This window comes from Salmo salar, chromosome 10 (genome assembly GCF_965601325.2).
Source record: "Salmo salar chromosome 10, fSalSal1, whole genome shotgun sequence".
In the NCBI taxonomy this organism is placed as follows: Eukaryota; Metazoa; Chordata; class Actinopteri; order Salmoniformes; family Salmonidae; genus Salmo; species Salmo salar.
The window spans coordinates 24,735,378-24,752,302 of NC_138300.1; the positions used below are offsets into that span (position 1 = coordinate 24,735,378).

A 16,925-nucleotide genomic window follows, 5' to 3' on the forward strand; every position below is an offset into this window, starting at 1 on the left:
AAGGGAACAGGAGGATACAGGAGGATACAGAGAAGGGAACAGGAGGATACAGAGAAGGGAACAGGAGGATACAGAGAGGGAACAGGAGGATACAGAGAGGGAACAGGAGGATACAGAGAAGGGAACAGGAGGAGACAGAGAAGGGAACAGGAGGATACAGAGAAGGGAACAGGAGGATACAGGAGGATACAGAGAGGGAACAGGAGGATACAGAGAAGGGAACAGGAGGATACAGAGAAGGGAACAGGAGGATACAGGAGGATACGAGAGGGACAGGGGAACAGGAGGGATACAGGAGGCAGAGGGAACAGGAGGATACAGAGAAAGGAACAGGAGGATACAGAGAGGGAACAGGAGGATACAGGAGGATACAGAGAGGGAACAGGAGGATACAGAGAAGGGATACAGGAGGATACAGAGGGGGGAACAAGGGGATACAGAGAAGGGAACAGGAGGATACAGGAGGATACAGAGAAGGGAACAGGAGGAGACAGAGAGGGAACAGGAGGATACAGAGAGGGAACAGGAGGATACAGGAGGATACAGAGAAGGGATACAGGAGGATACAGAGAAGGGATACAGGAGGATACAGAGAAGGGAACAGGAGGATACAGAGAAGGGAACAGGAGGATACAGGAGGATACAGAGAGGGAACAGGAGGATACAGAGAAGGGAACAGGAGGATACAGAGAAGGGAACAGGAGGATACAGGAGGATACAGAGAAGGGAACAGGAGGATACAGAGAGGGAACAGGAGGATACAGAGAAGGGAACAGGAGGATACAGAGAAGGGAACAGGAGGATACAGAGAAGGGAACAGGAGGATACAGAGAGGGAACAGGAGGATACAGAGAAGGGAACAGGAGGATACAGAGAAGGGAACAGGAGGATACAGAGAAGGGAACAGGAGGATACAGAGAAGGGAACAGGAGGATACAGAGAAGGGAACAGGAGGATACAGAGAAGGGAACAGGAGGATACAGAGAGGGAACAGGAGGATACAGAGAAGGGAACAGGAGGATACAGAGAAGGGAACAGGAGGATACAGAGAAGGGATACAGGAGGATACAGAGAAGGGAACAGGAGGATACAGAGAGGGAACAAGGGGATACAGAGAAGGGAACAGGAGGATACAGAGCAGGGAACAGGAGGATACAGAGAAGGGATACAGGAGGATACAGAGAAGGGAACAGGAGGATACAGAGAAGGGAACAGGAGGAGACAGAGCAGGGAACAGGAGGAGACAGAGAAGGGAACAGGAGGATACAGAGAAGGGAACAGGAGGATACAGAGAAGGGAACAGGAGGATACAGAGCAGGGAACAGGAGGATACAGAGAAGGGAACAGGAGGATACAGGAGGAGACAGAGAAGGGAACAGGAGGATACAGAGATGGGAACAGGAGGATACAGAGAAGGGAACAGGAGGATACAGAGGAGGGAACAGGAGAATACAGGAGGATACAGAGAGGGAACAGGAGGATACAGGAGAATACAGAGAAGGGAACAGGAGGATACAGAGAAGGAGATAGGGGCACATTCAGCTGATGCTTAGTAATGCTTTTTCATTGAGGTGACACCCAAGCATTCCTCTGTCTATCTTTTTGCTTACTGGGAACGTATGAGAGAGATGAGTCTGGGAGGGAGAGGCTGGCTGGCTGGCTGGCTGGCTGACAGAGCAGATTCTGGGAGGGAGGGGCTGGCAGAGTCTGGGAGGGAGAAGCTGGCTGGCTGGCTGGCTGGCTGGCAGAGTCTGGGAGGGAGAGGCTGGCTGGTTGGCAGAGCAGGGTGTGTTTCAGCTGTTGGACCGGTGGGACTACAAACCTTCAGCCAGGGTGTGTGAAAGAGGCGTGTGTCACCGCTGTGTGTTTTGTGTGTCGCCTGTCTGTTGAGCCGGAGCCCAAGTGAACCTATGTGTCACAGCACAGTGTTGATCTTAACATTTAGAAAACATAAGCTACGCTAGACCAATAAGGCCCAAAGAGAATGGCCGTTGGATGATATTCCTGTTTTTAGGAACATTCACAAGATACTAGAGCCCAGTACCTGAGAACAGCAACCCTAGGGCGAGAGTGATGGCATCCAAACCTTTTTTCTTTGCTGAACAAAATCCCTTTGTCTACTGCAGTGCCATGGTGCAAACTGATTATTTCTCCTCTCGCTCTCTTGCTCTCCCTTTCTTTTCTGGCTAGAGAGTTTAGTGTGTAGTTTGTTTGACCTGACAAGTAGAATTTGCCTTGGGGCAGAGGGAGGGAGAAAGAGAGAGTAAAGAAAGGAGGATGTCTCTAGCAGTAATTTGAGGAGAGTATCTCAGAGCAGACTCGTCGCTGATGAGCGGTGGGGAGGGGGGAGAGAGAGATTAGCCTGTCACTGCCCCTCGCTCATCACTCTGTCTGTCAGTCATCTCTCAGTCTGCCGGGCTAGATGCCTCTGGACACAATTTATCTGGCTTCTTAATCCGTTGCTCCCTCTCTCCCTCAATTTATCTCCCTTTTCATTATTCCCACCATCTCCTCCCTTTCTTTTCATTTAACCCCTCCACCCTACTTTTTGTATCTCTGTCTCAGTCCTTCAATCACTCTGTTACCCCTTGTCTTTGTCCCACTGACTTAACCTTACCCCCTTTCTACATGTCTGTCAGTCCTCTTTCATCCTAGGCTTTCCCTGCAGAGAGCCATGATCCCAATGGAGCATCATACAGCCTCAGGTGAAACAGGAGAGAACCAGAAACTCTAGCAGTAAGGAGGGAGAGCAGAGTGGAGGAGCACTGCTTTAGCTCAATCACTTCCTCACTCCTTTCACTGCACTCTACTCCATACCTCTACTCCACTCCAGCAGACTAGCAAGCACACAGCCGCAGTAGCTGATAACACACACACACTTGAGTGGCCAGGCAAACACATGACCAAAACCTAAGTCAATAAAACCCTGTGATTTTGAAGAAACAAACCCAAGGCGTTGATTTTTCTCTTCATAGTCTCGAGTCATCACGGTCCTCTTACCCACCACAGCTCAACTAGATGCATTGATAGTGTGGAACCACACAGATTAGAGGCTAAAGCCAGGCCCAAGGGCACCTTGAGACTAGGGAGTGGCTGGCCTGGCACTGGGACAGTCAAGCAGGGAAGGAGCTGAAGTGTGGCTGGCACAGAGGGCTAGGAAGAGGTCTGCCGATGGGGGTGTTGGTGGATGTTAGGGAGGGGTATGACTGGGGGCTGTGTGTATGGTCTATGGGAAGGTTCGGAACGGGGTGGAGACGAGACCATTCATCATTGCCAACTCTTGTCAACATGGCCCGCTAGCCAAGAGGGACTGTCCCTTTTGAGGGTGTGTGTTTGTTCCTGCCACACACACATGCACACACGCGCACCCCCCCCCCCCCCCCCCCCACATGTCCACACACTCTTCACACACCCACTCTCACCCTCAAAGGGAGGAAGCCTTACAGAATAGTGGGGAATATAACAACCAGATTCTAAACCCACAAGACACTGCAGTGACAAGAGGAACTCTGTGACAAAGATCTGTGGTGATAATGACAATAATGAAGAGGTGATGCCACTCTGAAGCCATCCCACTGTGGCCTCATGTCCCATCTCTGAAGCCAGTACAGTTAAGCTGGGCTAACCATGTGAAGTTTAAAATGAGAACCTTTTCAAAGGCCCAGTGGTTGTATGACCTCAATGAAATATGTAGGCCTCCTAGACCTTAATAACTAAACGACACCACACAACAGAGGAAAGCAGATGGAGCATACAGACTCAAAATGGATTCTTCCTTCTGTCTGTCAGATCTTGATTCTTTTGGAGTGTGCTTTTAAATACAGTTTGCTATTTTACCACACAGCCCAACATTGGACTCCACCCTCCAACAGTCTCTTTTTCTCTCCTCTCTTCCTCCTTTCATTCCCTCTCCCGTCTCCCCGCAACCCACCCTTTTTCTCTCTCTATTAATTACTTTCCATTCGCACCCCTCCCCCTTTCCCCCCATCACTCGTGTTGTTTTTGCAGCCTTTCTTTCTTCTCTTTATGAAAATAGGTTCAAGCTGAAGCTGAACGAGACAGAGTGTTTGCTTCCAAAAATACCACTCTGACATGTCTTCTGAGTAAAGAGCATAGAATGCAGTGAGCAAAAAGGAATGGGAGAGTTTTATTGTAAAGAAGCCAAGAAAGAAAAGCAATACTTTTTCTATTATGCCCATGGTGTCCTATAGCCTAGATCAGGTGTGTTAACCACACGGTCCCCCAAGGACGATTCTGTGATTCAATTTTTACAGCTAGGAAATATAGCACATTTTCAGTGTGGACCTCCAGACCTCATTGAATACCGAATGTGGCCCCCGGGGAAATGAGTTTGACACCCCTTGCCTAGATCTTCTAAAAAGAGGCACACATCTCCCAATATTTTCAACCTACACCACCATTTTTGGTTTTGAATTGTTACTTTCTACTGTAGAATATATACTACATACTTGCACCAGAGAGTCCACCTACGCTTCAGTCCAACCAGCCAAAGCGAATGAGGCGAGTGTGAAATGTGAACAGGAACTCTGTTTGTACAGCCCAGTCAGTGTCTGATGGCCAGAGGGAGAGAGGAGAGGAGGAGGGCATGACAGAACTATTAGGCATTAGTGAGCGGGCGGGGATAAATGAGAGAGTTAGAGAGGCGAAATCCTCCCCTCAGCCCTCACCCACGCCCCAGTGGACAGGACCGGGAGAGGTCAGCCATCGGAGAGCCAGAGGTAGAGTGAGAGGGAGAGGGAGAGGGGGTGCAGGGACTGGACGGGGGCCTCTAATGTGAACCAGCTGTAGAAACCTGACACCACGAGAAGAGGGAGGAAAGCTGCAGGGAACTGAACTGAGAGAAGGAAACAGGGAGGGAAAGAAAAATCCCACATTGAGGATAACAAAGAATCCTATAGATGAGTTTGGCTGCAGAACCTCTGGGTTATTCCTGAAAGTAGAGCTGACTACAGTCTAGTTATGTGGTGAGGAGCAGTCTGGACCGTATTTGACTGAAGGGTTTTGTGCATGATTTATACAATTTATTTTTTTGTTCAAGTTCAACATTTTTTATTTGTTCAACATTTGAGTGAACAGACTCCACAGGCCAACATGTTTTGTTGTATTATATACACTGAGTATATCAAATATTAGGAAACACCTTCCTAATATTGAGCCGCACCCCTTTTGCCCTCAGAACAGCCTCAATTCATCGGGCATGAACTCTACAAGGTGTTGAAAGCGTTCCACAGGGATGTTGGCCCGTGTTGACTCTAATGCTTCCCACAGTTGTGTCAAGTTGATTGAATGTCCTTTGGGTGGTGGACAATTCTTGATGGAAACGGTTGAGTGTTGAAAAACCCAGCAGTGTTGCAGTTCTTGATACACTCAACTGTGTGCCTGGCACGTATTACCATACTCCGTTCAAAGGCACTTAACTATTTTGTCTTGCCCATTTACCCTCTGAATGGCACACACACAATCCATGTATCAATTGATTTAAGGCTTTAAAATCCTTCTTTAATCTGTCTCCTCCCCTTCATCTACACTGATTGAAGTGGATTTAACAGACGACATCAATAAGGGATCATGGCTTTCACCAGATTCACCTGGTCAGTCTATGTCATGGAAAGAGCAGGTGTTCCTAATGTTTTGTACACTCAGTGTATGTAATTTTAGGTCCTCTCCCATAATAGTAATGATGTGTGTCATGCACAGCCTTGTTCTTCTGTTGCAAGGGGTAGGTACTGATTTGGTTAGGGGCAATATTATACTGAACAAAAATGTAAGTGCAGCATGCAACAATTTCAAAGAGAGTTACAGTTCATATAAGGAAATCATTCAATTGAAATAAAATCTGGTGTGACCACCATTTGCCTCATGCAGTGCGACACATCTCCTTTGCATAGAGTTGAGAAATTGCTGGATATTGGCGGGAACTGGAACACGCTGTCCTCCAAATCAATCTAGAGCATCCCAAACATGCTCAATTGGGGACACGTTTGGTGAGTATGCTGGCCATGGAACAAATGTGTACAGATCCTTGCAACATGGGGCTGTGCATTATCATGCCGGAACATGAGGTGATGGTGGCGGATGAATGGTACGACAATGGGCCTCAGGATCTCGTCATGGTATCTGTGCATTCAAATTGCCATCGATAAAATGCAATTGTGTTCATTGTCCGTAGCTTAGGCCTGCCCATACCACAACCACCATGGGGCACTCTGTTCACAATATTGACATCAGCAAATCATCAACAACAACGCCATACATGTGGTCTGCGGTTGTTAGGCAGGTTGGATGCTCTGACAAATTCTCTACAACTATGTTGTAGGCGGCTTATGGTAGAGAAATGAACATTAAATTCTCTGGCAACAGCTCTGGTGGACATTCCTGCAGTCAACATGCCAGTTGCACACTCCCTCAAAACTTGAGACATCGGTGGGATTGTGTTGTGTGACACAACTGCCCATTGTAGAGTAGCCTTTTATTGTCCCCAGCATAAGGTGCACCTGTGCAATGATCATGCTGCTTAATCAACTTCTTGATATGCCAGACCTGTCAGGTGGATGGATTATCTTGGCAACGGAGAAATACTCGGTAACATGGATGTAAACAAATTTGTTCACATCATTTTAGAGAAATAAGCTTTTTGTGTGTATGGAACATTTCTGGGATCTTTTATTTTCACTCATGAAACATAGGACCAACACTTTACATGTTGCGTTTATATTTTTGATCAGTATATATTGAATAGAGCACAAAAACCTGAAGGACAACTATGTATCGCTGACACTGTGACATTTCATTTTGTCAACACCGGTTTGATAATCCCAATTTAATTCAATCAAACTTATGTCATCTTTCTTTCAACACTGGTGAATTTCAGACAGATTTTTCAAATAAGTGCACATTAGTTTATAGCCATCTTCACAGTAAAATATATTGTTCCCTTTAATCATACAGTATAGGTCTTACTGCTGAAACATAAAACGAATACTAACGTGGACATGGTCGGCTTTGTTTGACAGGCTGCTAATGTGATCTATGTCTGGGGGAGCAGGGGCTGTGTCATCATTCTTTCAGAGGGTTGAGAGGTTGTCATGGAGTAGAGGGGAGTGTAAATTCCCAGGGCATTAGTATTGTTGCGATACCTCGTAGTACAGCCTGTCGATGGTGTGGATAGTGTTACTGGAGAGAAGTGCTAAGACAGGGAGGAGACAAGATGGAGGGATGGGGAGGTAGCTATGCCTGTGGAGCATGTCCAATCGGAGAGAGGTGAGGTGAAGAAGTCTGTGTCACAGCTCTTTGAAGATCTGTTTTCCTTGTCTTTCTAGAGGTTGTGTGTGTGTGAAACAACAAGTGTGTTAAAACAGGTGTGTGAACCCTCGGACTGTGTGATGAATACTTGGGTGAAGACAACACTTACACACTTTCTATTGATCTATTCTGGGCTTCTCTCTGTCATTGATCATGACAGCCGGAGTTTCCCATGCTCTCTCAACCTAATATTTTCAAGCTGCGTTTAGTGTAGAATAAATATAGTACTGTGAGACTTAATTAAAAAAATATTTCCATCTCCATTTCAAAAGATTCAAATTATTCTAATTTACTGTGCTCCTGCATGTTTGTCCGTCAATTATCTGCGAAAAAAATAAATATATTACCGGTTTGAAAAGGTAACTGTGTGTATGGGGGGGGTGAGATGTGAAAGGCTGTGTTTGTGTTCCTATCGTCTGTTACCTGAGCCTCCTCAGGGAGGTAGGTGTGGTTGCCTGTATCTGTGAGGCAGCAGTTCACTCTATGGCTGAGAGTCCCTCGACAATGTGTCGGCAGTGTGCCAGCACACACACACACACACACACACACACTCAGCAGCACTGAGGAGCAAAAGGCCCCTGAGACAGTGTCTGTCTAGAGCAGGGTGACTGACCACTGATGATGCTTCAACATCAGTCTCTGACCACAACCAGCAGATAGCACTTAAGAAAATACAGACACAACCAAGACAAAATACCAGACTTAAATACACACACGTCTAGCTGACTACAGTACAAATTACACTGCCAAATAGAAAGAGTCAAACTGAGAGGGAAATGTCAGACCGAGAGAAGCGGAAAGTGAAAGTAGGGGGTGGTGGGACAGGGGTAGGTCATAGAACGGGTGGAGTGCAGGTTTTCATTTTTCCTCTTGTGCAATATTGTAATTCCCTCTGTGCTGTTCGTCATGTGGTTAAATCACTTTACAGAGAGAGAAGAAAAGAGAAATGTATTCCCTATGTCTTGTGACCTAGCAAACACACACACACACACACACACACACACACACACACACACACACACACACACACACACACACACACACACACACACACACACACACACACACACACACACACAAGTTCCAAGTGCTTGTCCAACTCCACATACGATTGTTCTTGTTTTTAGTTTTTGCCACTTGGGTAACTTCCATGTAAAACCACCTCGTCACATCCTTCTGCTTTTTGATATGTCAAAAACCTGACCTTGCTGTCACCCTTTCAGTTCTTTTCAAATTTCTTAGCTCCAGCGAAATTAACATGAATAGTCCAAATAGTATTTTCCCTGTATGAATCACACACACCCTCTCCAACATAAGATTCTCACACTATGACATGTACTGTCCACTATTACTGCTTCTCTTTCTCTTTGATGTATAGTGTTTGTTGTGTAGGTTTCTATAGCTGATAACGTGCTGTCTTTAATGTAGTAGCTAGCTGAGAAAACTCCTATTGTCCTCTGTCTACAGGTGTGCCGCAGGCTTCCTGGGTGAGTACTGCCATCACAAAGACCCGTGTCATCCTGGTTACTGTCTGAATGGAGGGAACTGCTCAGTGGCTGTGTTGGGCATCCCGGGCAGCCCCACCTGCTCCTGTCCCCTGGGCTACACCGGGCAGCACTGTCAGACCCCCCAGAACTCCACCTGCTATCCCAACAACCCTTGTACCAATAGAGGAGTCTGCACCCTGCTCTCCCTCGACAAGTACAAGTGCCAGTGTGCTCACGGATGGACAGGTCAGCTCCTCTCTGACTCAAAAGTACTACTGTACAGTCCATTCCTGACAAGTCCTGTGCAGTTCACTAGTCCAAATCCCAATACATTATTTCCACGATTCGTCATATGTTTGGTACACGTGTTCAGGACAGTTCTTAGCCTTTGCTTTGATCAGAACTCTGTACTGTATGTTGTGGTCATGATACGTAACCAAGGTTACAAGGACATGAGGCTCTGTTTCCCCTATTTTTCTGTTATATAACCTTATATAAGCCCACTCATCTCTCTCCCTGTGCATCCAGGCATACGATGTGAGCGTGTGGACACCTGTCTACCAGGACCCTGTGCTAACGGAGGCACCTGCAGCTCTCTGTCCGAGGGCAAGTTCAGCTGTACCTGTCCTGCAGGCTACTTGGGTCCCCGCTGCCTCAATGACACTGACGAGTGTGCTGCCTCCGCCCCGGTGTGTCAGAACCAAGGGACGTGTGTCAACACCCCCGGCTCCTACAGATGTAACTGCGCCCCCGGGTTCACCGGCCGCCACTGTGAGACCCCCTACATCCCCTGCACCCCCTCGCCCTGCCTCAACGGGGGCACGTGTCGCCAGACTTCTGAGACCAGCTACTGGTGCCACTGCCTGCCAGGTGAGAGAGAGCGAGGAAAGAAAAGAAAGAAAGAAAGAAAGAACGAGAGAAAGGCTTCATGAGGCCTGTATGCATGCAGCATATTGTTGCAATCAATGTTTGAGGTGCAAGCACTAGAATCCTGCTGGCGCTGAAACACTATTCACCATGTATTAAAACCCTACTGTACCCAGCAGAGCTTTATGGGCACAACAATCAAGCACTGTCAACCATAGCCCATGTTATCTGTTTACAATATAACTTGTTATCACTATGATAACTGATACATGATATGACAGAGGTTGCCAGCCAGATTGATAGCGGTGAAATAATAAGTATCATTCCTATTTTTGACACTGTCATGGCAGGTTTCAATGGGACTAACTGTGACAACAACATTGACGACTGCCCCGACCATCACTGCCGAAATGGAGGGACCTGCATGGATGGCGTCAATACCTACAATTGCAAATGTCCCCCGGAATGGACTGGTAAGTATAAAGATAGTCTATGATTTTTTTCTGTTTGTCTTTTTTCTTCTTTGTTTCAGTTTCTGTCTTTTGTTCAGTGTCTGTGTTTCTGTGTCTGTCTGTGGTTTCTCTCTGTGTCTAAATGGGGGACTTATTTCTACTCTAGTCTCACGTGTCCAACTCTCTTCCCCCAACCCCCTACAGGTCAGTCCTGTACAGAGGATGTGGATGAGTGTCGCCTGCAGCCCAACACGTGTCAGAATGGAGGGACCTGCAGCAACATCCAGGGCAGCTACACCTGTGTGTGTGTCAACGGCTGGAGTGGCCTGGACTGCTCTGAGAACATAGATGACTGTGCTACGGCTGCCTGCACCAAGGGCTCCACCTGTATCGACCGTGTGGCATCCTTCCTCTGTGTCTGCCCCTATGGAAAGACAGGTGGTGACAAACAGCCTGTCTGCTGCGTAGATATATACAGCTGTCTCATATAGACTGATCAATGGATAAGTAGAAAGATAGTGTATTAATCCCCAAGGGGAATCTATAAGCACAGAAAACACACAGGCTAAGTAACCGTTGAATATTGCCTGCCAGGTTTGCTGTGCCACGTGAACGATGCCTGCATCAGTAGCCCGTGCCGGGACGGGGCGCAGTGCGACACCAACCCCATCAACGGCATGTTCAACTGCAACTGTGCCCCAGGCTACAAGGGAAGCACCTGCAATGACGACATCAACGAGTGCATCATTGGTGAGGGACAGATCAAAGCACATGATACCCAAAGTGTTTTGCGATTAGACTATACAGACTATTCTGTAAGAAGTATCCTTCCTCTCTGTTTGGTACTTTCTGTACTCCTTTATAGTTCTGTGTAACTAACCTCTCAGGCTTCCCCTCAGGTCCAAACCCCTGTGAGCATGGAGGATTGTGTGTGAACACGGATGGCTCGTTCACATGTAACTGTGCAAGAGGTTATGATGGGCCGCGCTGTGAGACAGACATCAATGAGTGTGTCTCCAGCCCCTGCCAGAACGACGGCACCTGTCTGGACCGCATAGGAGACTACAGCTGCATCTGCATGGAAGGTAAATGTGATCAGTGATTCCCTATCTCTCTTTCTCCACACACACACACACACACACACACACACACACACACACACACACACACACACACACACACACACACACAATACTGTTGTGTAATATTCTCTCTCTGTTTCCAGGATTTGAGGGAACACACTGTGAGATTGACATCAATGAGTGTGCTAGCTCTCCATGTCTGAACCAAGGAATCTGTCTGGATCAAGTCAAACGCTACGTCTGCCAGTGCCCTCTAGGTTCGTCTGCCTTTTTCTAATCAAATGAATTTCTCAGTAGTGTTTCAGAAGGTGTCTAGCTACAGTATGTAACGCTGAGTTCCGTCCCTGGCCTTTAGGATTCAGTGGGGAGATGTGTCAGATCGACATTGACGAGTGTTCCAGTACGCCCTGCCTCAACGGGGCCAAGTGTATCGACCGACCCAACGGATACGAGTGTGAATGTGCTGAAGGTACTAACCGTGTGTGTGTGTATGTGTGTGTGTGCACTAATGTTCAAAAGTTTGGGGTCACTTAGAAATGTCCTTGTTTTTGAAAGAAAAGCACTTTATTTTCTCCATTAAAATAACATCAAATTGATCAGAAATACAGTGTAGACATTGTTAATGCAATAAATGACTTTTGTAGCAGGAAACAGCAGATTTTTTTATGGAATATCTACATAGGTGTACAGAGGCCCATTATCAGCAACCATCACTCCTGTGTTCCAATGGCACGTTGTGTTAGCTAATCCAAGTTTATCATTTTAAAAGGCTAATTGATCGTTAGAAAACCCTTTTGCAATTATGTTAGCACATCTGAAAACTGTTGTTCTGATTAAAGAAACAATAAAACTGGCCTTCTTTAGACTAGTTGAGTATCTGGAGCATCAGCATTTGTGGGTTCGATTACAGGCTCAAACCCCTGCCTTTCTTCTGAAACTCGTCAGTCTATTCTTGTTCTAAGAAATGAAGGCTATTCCATGCGAGAAATTGACAAGAAACTGAAGATCTCGTATAATGCTGTGTACTACTCCCTTCGCCGAACAGCGCAAACTGGCTCTAACCAGAATAGAAAGAGGATTGGGAGGTCCCAGTGCACAACTGAGCAAAAGGACAAGTACATTAGAGTGTCTAGTTTGAGAAACAGACGCCTTACAAGTCCTCAACTGGCAGCTTCATTAAATAGTACCCGCAAAACACCAGTCTCAACGTCAACGGTGAAGAGGCGACAATTAACAGGTGTGCCTTGTTAAAAGTTCATTTGTGGAATTTCTTTCCTTAATGCGTTTGAGCCATTCAGTTGTGTTGTGACAAGGTACGGGTGTCTCAACGTCAACAGTGAAGAGGCGACTTTGGGATGCTGGCCTTCTGGCGAGGCAGAGCCCTCGCTGGCCGGAGGGGGCAAAGACAGAACAGCAGCCTGCGCCGGAGTCGCCTCTTCACTGTTGACGTTGAGACACCCGTACCTTGTCACAACACAACTGAATGGCTCAAACGCATTAAGGAGGAAAGAAATTCCACAAATGAACTTTTAACAAGGCACACCTGTTAATTGAAATGCACTCTGGGTGACTACCTCATGAAGCTGGTTGAGAGAATGCCAAGAGTGTGCAAAGCTGTCATCAAGGCAAAGAGTGGCTACTTTGAAGAATCTCAAATATAAAATATATTTTGATTTGTTTAACTATTTTTTTGGTTACTACAATATTCCATGTGTTATTTCATAGTTTTGATGTCTTCACTATTATTCTACAATGTAGAAAATAGTAAAATGTCGAAAAACCCTTGAATGAGTAGGTGTGTCCAAACTTTTGACTTGTACTGTGTGTGTGTGTGTGTGTGTGTGTGTGTGTGTGTGTGTGTGTGTGTGTGTGTGTGTGTGTGTGTGTGTGTGTGTGTGTGTGTGTGTGTGTGTGTGTGTGTGTGTGTGTGTTGTGTGTGTGTGTGTGTGTGTGTGTGTGTGTGTGTGTATATATACATACAGTTGAAGTCGGAAGTTAACATACACCTTAGCCGAATACATTTGAACTCAGTTTTTCACAATTCCTGACATTTAATCCTAGTAAAAATTCCCTGTCTTAGGTCAGTTAGGATCACCACTTTATTGTAAGAATGTGAAATGTCAATAATAGTAGAGAGTGATTTATTTCAGCTTTTATTTCTTTCATCACATTACCAGTGGGTCAGAAGTTTACATACACTCAATTAGTATTTGGTAGCATTGCCTTTAAATTGTTTAACTTGGGTCAAACGTTTTGGGTAGGCTTCCAACAATAAGTTGGGTGAATTTTGGCCCATTCCTCCTGACAGAGGGTGTGTAACTGAGTCAGGTTTGTAGGCCTCCTTGCTCGCACACACTTTTTCAGTTCTGCCCACAAATTTTCAATAGGATTGAAGTCAGGGCTTTGTGATGGCCACTCCGATACTTTGACTTTGTTGTCCTTTAGCCATTTTGCCACAATTTTGGAAGTATGCTTGGGGTCATTGCCATTTGGAAGACCCATTTGCGACCAAGCTTTAACTTCCTGACTGATGTCTTGAGATGTTGCTTCAATATATCCACATAATTTTCCTCCCTCATGATGCCATCTACTTTGTGAAGTGCACCAGTCCCTCCTGCAGCAAAGCACCCCACAACATTATGCTGCCACCCGCATGCTTCACGGTTGGGATGGTGTTCTTCGACTTGCAAGCCTCCCCCTTTTTCCTCCAAACATAACGATGGTCATTATGGCCAAACAGTTCCATCCATTTTTGTTTCATCAGACCAGAGGACATTTCTCCAAAAAGTACAATCTTTGTCCCCATGTGCAGTTGCAAACCGTAGTCTGGCTTTTTTATGGCGGTTTTGGAGCAGTGGCTTCTTCCTTGCTGAGTGGCCTTTCAGGTTATGTCGATATAGGACTCGTTTTACTGTGGATATAGATACTTTTTTACCTGTTTCATCCAGGATCTTTACAAGGTCCTTTGCTGTTGTTCTGGGATTGATTTGCACTTTTCGCATCAAAGTACGTTCATCTCTAGGAGACAGAAAGCGTCTCCTTTCTGAGCGGTATGACGGCTGCGTGGTGTTTATACTTGCGTACTGTTGTTTGTACAGATGAGCGTGGTACCTTCAGGCGTTTGAAAATTACTCCCAAGGATGAACCAGACTTGTGGAGGTCTACAATTTTTTTTCTGAGGTCTTGGCTGATTTCTTTTTGATTTTCCCATGATGTCAAGCAAAGAGGCACTGAGTTTGAAGGTAGGCCTTGAAATACATCCACAGGTACACCTCCAACTGACTCAAATGATGTCAATTAGCCTACCAGAAGCTTCTAAAGCCATGACATAATTTTCTGGAATTTTCCAAGCTGTTTAAAGGCACAGTCAACTTAGTGTATGTAAACTTCTGACCCACTGGAATTGTGATACAGTGAATTATAAGTGAAATAATCTGTCTGTAAACAATTGTTGGAAAAGTGACTTGTTTCATGCACAAAGTAGATGTCCTAACCGACTTGCCAAAACTATAGTTTGTTAACAAGAAATTTGTGGAGTGGTTGAAAAACAAGTATTAATGACTCCATGTAAACTTCCGACTTCAACTGTATATGTATATACATTTCTTGCATGTTAAAACCATGATGTCTAAACTAAAGCTTTAACACAGGGAATATTTAACCGTTACTCAATGTGTGGTTTCTCTCCCCAGGCTTCTATGGGCCACTGTGTAAGGAGAACATCGATGACTGTGACCCGGAGCCCTGCCACCATGGTGTGTGTCGTGATGGCATCGCCACCTTCTCCTGTGACTGCGACCCGGGCTATACCGGCTCCATATGTAACATCCAGGTCATGGAGTGCCACAGCAACCCCTGCCAGAACCGCGGACGCTGCATCGACCTAGTCAACAAGTACCAGTGCAACTGTCTGCCTGGCACCTCAGGTGAAAGAATGGGTGAAATAGTTTTTGTATTTCTTTGTTTTTGGGTTACAAAAACATTCGTAATAAGGGGAAACCAGTACAATAACAGAATGTTTCGGGCAAACAAAAACATAAACTCACATACACTGTGTGGTGTGGACGGTGCATCTCTGTCTACATACTATTTGTGAAACTTTGGTCTAGACTCTAGACCATGACTGATTTCTAGTTTGTGAAACTGTAGTAGACCATGACTTAATTGGTGTTTGTTATGTATCCCCAACTGACCCTTTTAACTGCTGCTCACTCAGTGCTGTCAGCCAGCCCCAAAGCCCTGTGCTGTGCTCCTGTGAACTTGAAACACCAGCAGTTCCTACTCTGTTCTGTGGAGTAGAAGTGGCTTCCTGCAGGGTAGAGCAGAGCTCTCAGCTCAGAGCACTCAGACAGGAGGGGATCAGTCATAAGGGTAGGCCCAGCTCTGCTCTGCCCAGCACTCTGCCCTGGCCTGGGGGATTTGTGCAGGCCAGTGCACTGGTACTGTACACACACACACACACACACACACACACACACACACACACACACACACACACACACACACACACACACACACACACACACACACACACACACACACACACACACACACACACACACACACACACACACACACACACACACACACACACACACACATGCAGGAGACAGCTTAGGTCACACATACTTTCACTCGCTCAGCTCACTGTCTTTGGAACACACCTGTTAAACACGGTCAGCTAGTCCACTGCTCCCCCTGGTGGATGCCATTGGAACTGCAGCTAACTTTTGTAACGGAGTGCCTATTCAAAAAGCTTCCAAATGCATCCTTCCTTCCTTTCTTACATTTGACTCAAAGCTAAATGGTTTGTCTTCTGGTTTTCTTCTCAGGGGTGAACTGTGAGATCAATGTTGATGACTGCGCCAGTAACCCCTGTGAGTATGGGAAGTGCCAGGATGGGATCAACGAGTACAAGTGTGTCTGTGCTCCAGGGTACACAGGTAAACACACATACTTTTCCCTCTCAACTATTCAGATGCTTCTCCATGTTAATGACAGTACATGCCTGATTTTTCCAGTGAATTAATTAAGCCATTTCTGAATTATTTCTCTCAGGTGCAAAATGTGACGTGGACATCAATGAGTGTAATTCCAGCCCGTGTATGAGTGGGGGCACATGTGTAGACAAGGTGAACGGCTTCATCTGCCTGTGCCCCCCTGGCACCCACGGCCCCCTGTGCCATTCTGGCACCGACCACTGTGCCCCCCGGCCCTGTGTACACGGAGACTGTGTAGAGCAGCAGAGCGGGTACGCCTCTCCTCACCTTTTCTCTTCCTCTCTGTCACTAGCTTTCTATCACTCTTTCTTGAGTCATTTCTGAGTCATTTTTCCTACCCATCGACATATATGATTTCAGGTTATATGAATGAAAATGTTGAATTGTATTAGTAGCCCCATTAGCTGACACCATGACGTCAGCTGATCTTCCTGGGCTCCAACACATAGTTCATATGATAGAAATGCATACTTTAGGTCACTCTCTGTCTGTCATGAACCCTTACTCCCTCCCCTGGTCTGTGTGTAGGTACCATTGTGAGTGTGAGTCTGGCTGGGTCGGGCAGCACTGTGACCAGGAGAAGGATGAGTGCCAGTCCAGCCCCTGCCAGCACAGTGGCAGCTGTGTGGACAGACTCAATGGATACTCCTGCCAGTGTCGCCCCGGATTCACAGGTCTGAATCAGGCTTTTCTAAATCCTTTATTCATTATACA

At 46.3% G+C, this 16,925-nt stretch overlaps 1 protein-coding gene across 2 annotated transcripts in view; it reads left to right on the forward strand.

Moving 5' to 3' along the window:
* The window catches only part of notch2 (notch receptor 2), a 55,381-nt gene that overhangs the window by 21,996 nt on the left and 16,460 nt on the right, over positions 1-16,925 (forward strand). Inside the window, exons 3-14 of one of the 2 annotated variants that reach the window (XM_082956823.1) lie at positions 8,791-9,056; positions 9,339-9,680; positions 10,028-10,150; positions 10,334-10,567; positions 10,724-10,879; positions 11,029-11,214; positions 11,355-11,468; positions 11,567-11,680; positions 14,904-15,149; positions 16,044-16,154; positions 16,270-16,462; positions 16,740-16,885. In XM_082956823.1, coding sequence (XP_082812949.1) covers positions 8,791-9,056; positions 9,339-9,680; positions 10,028-10,150; positions 10,334-10,567; positions 10,724-10,879; positions 11,029-11,214; positions 11,355-11,468; positions 11,567-11,680; positions 14,904-15,149; positions 16,044-16,154; positions 16,270-16,462; positions 16,740-16,885 — 2,231 coding nt within the window. The remainder of the gene's footprint in view (positions 1-8,790; positions 9,057-9,338; positions 9,681-10,027; positions 10,151-10,333; positions 10,568-10,723; positions 10,880-11,028; positions 11,215-11,354; positions 11,469-11,566; positions 11,681-14,903; positions 15,150-16,043; positions 16,155-16,269; positions 16,463-16,739; positions 16,886-16,925) is intronic. The other variant, XM_014216483.3, reaches the window with a different exon arrangement.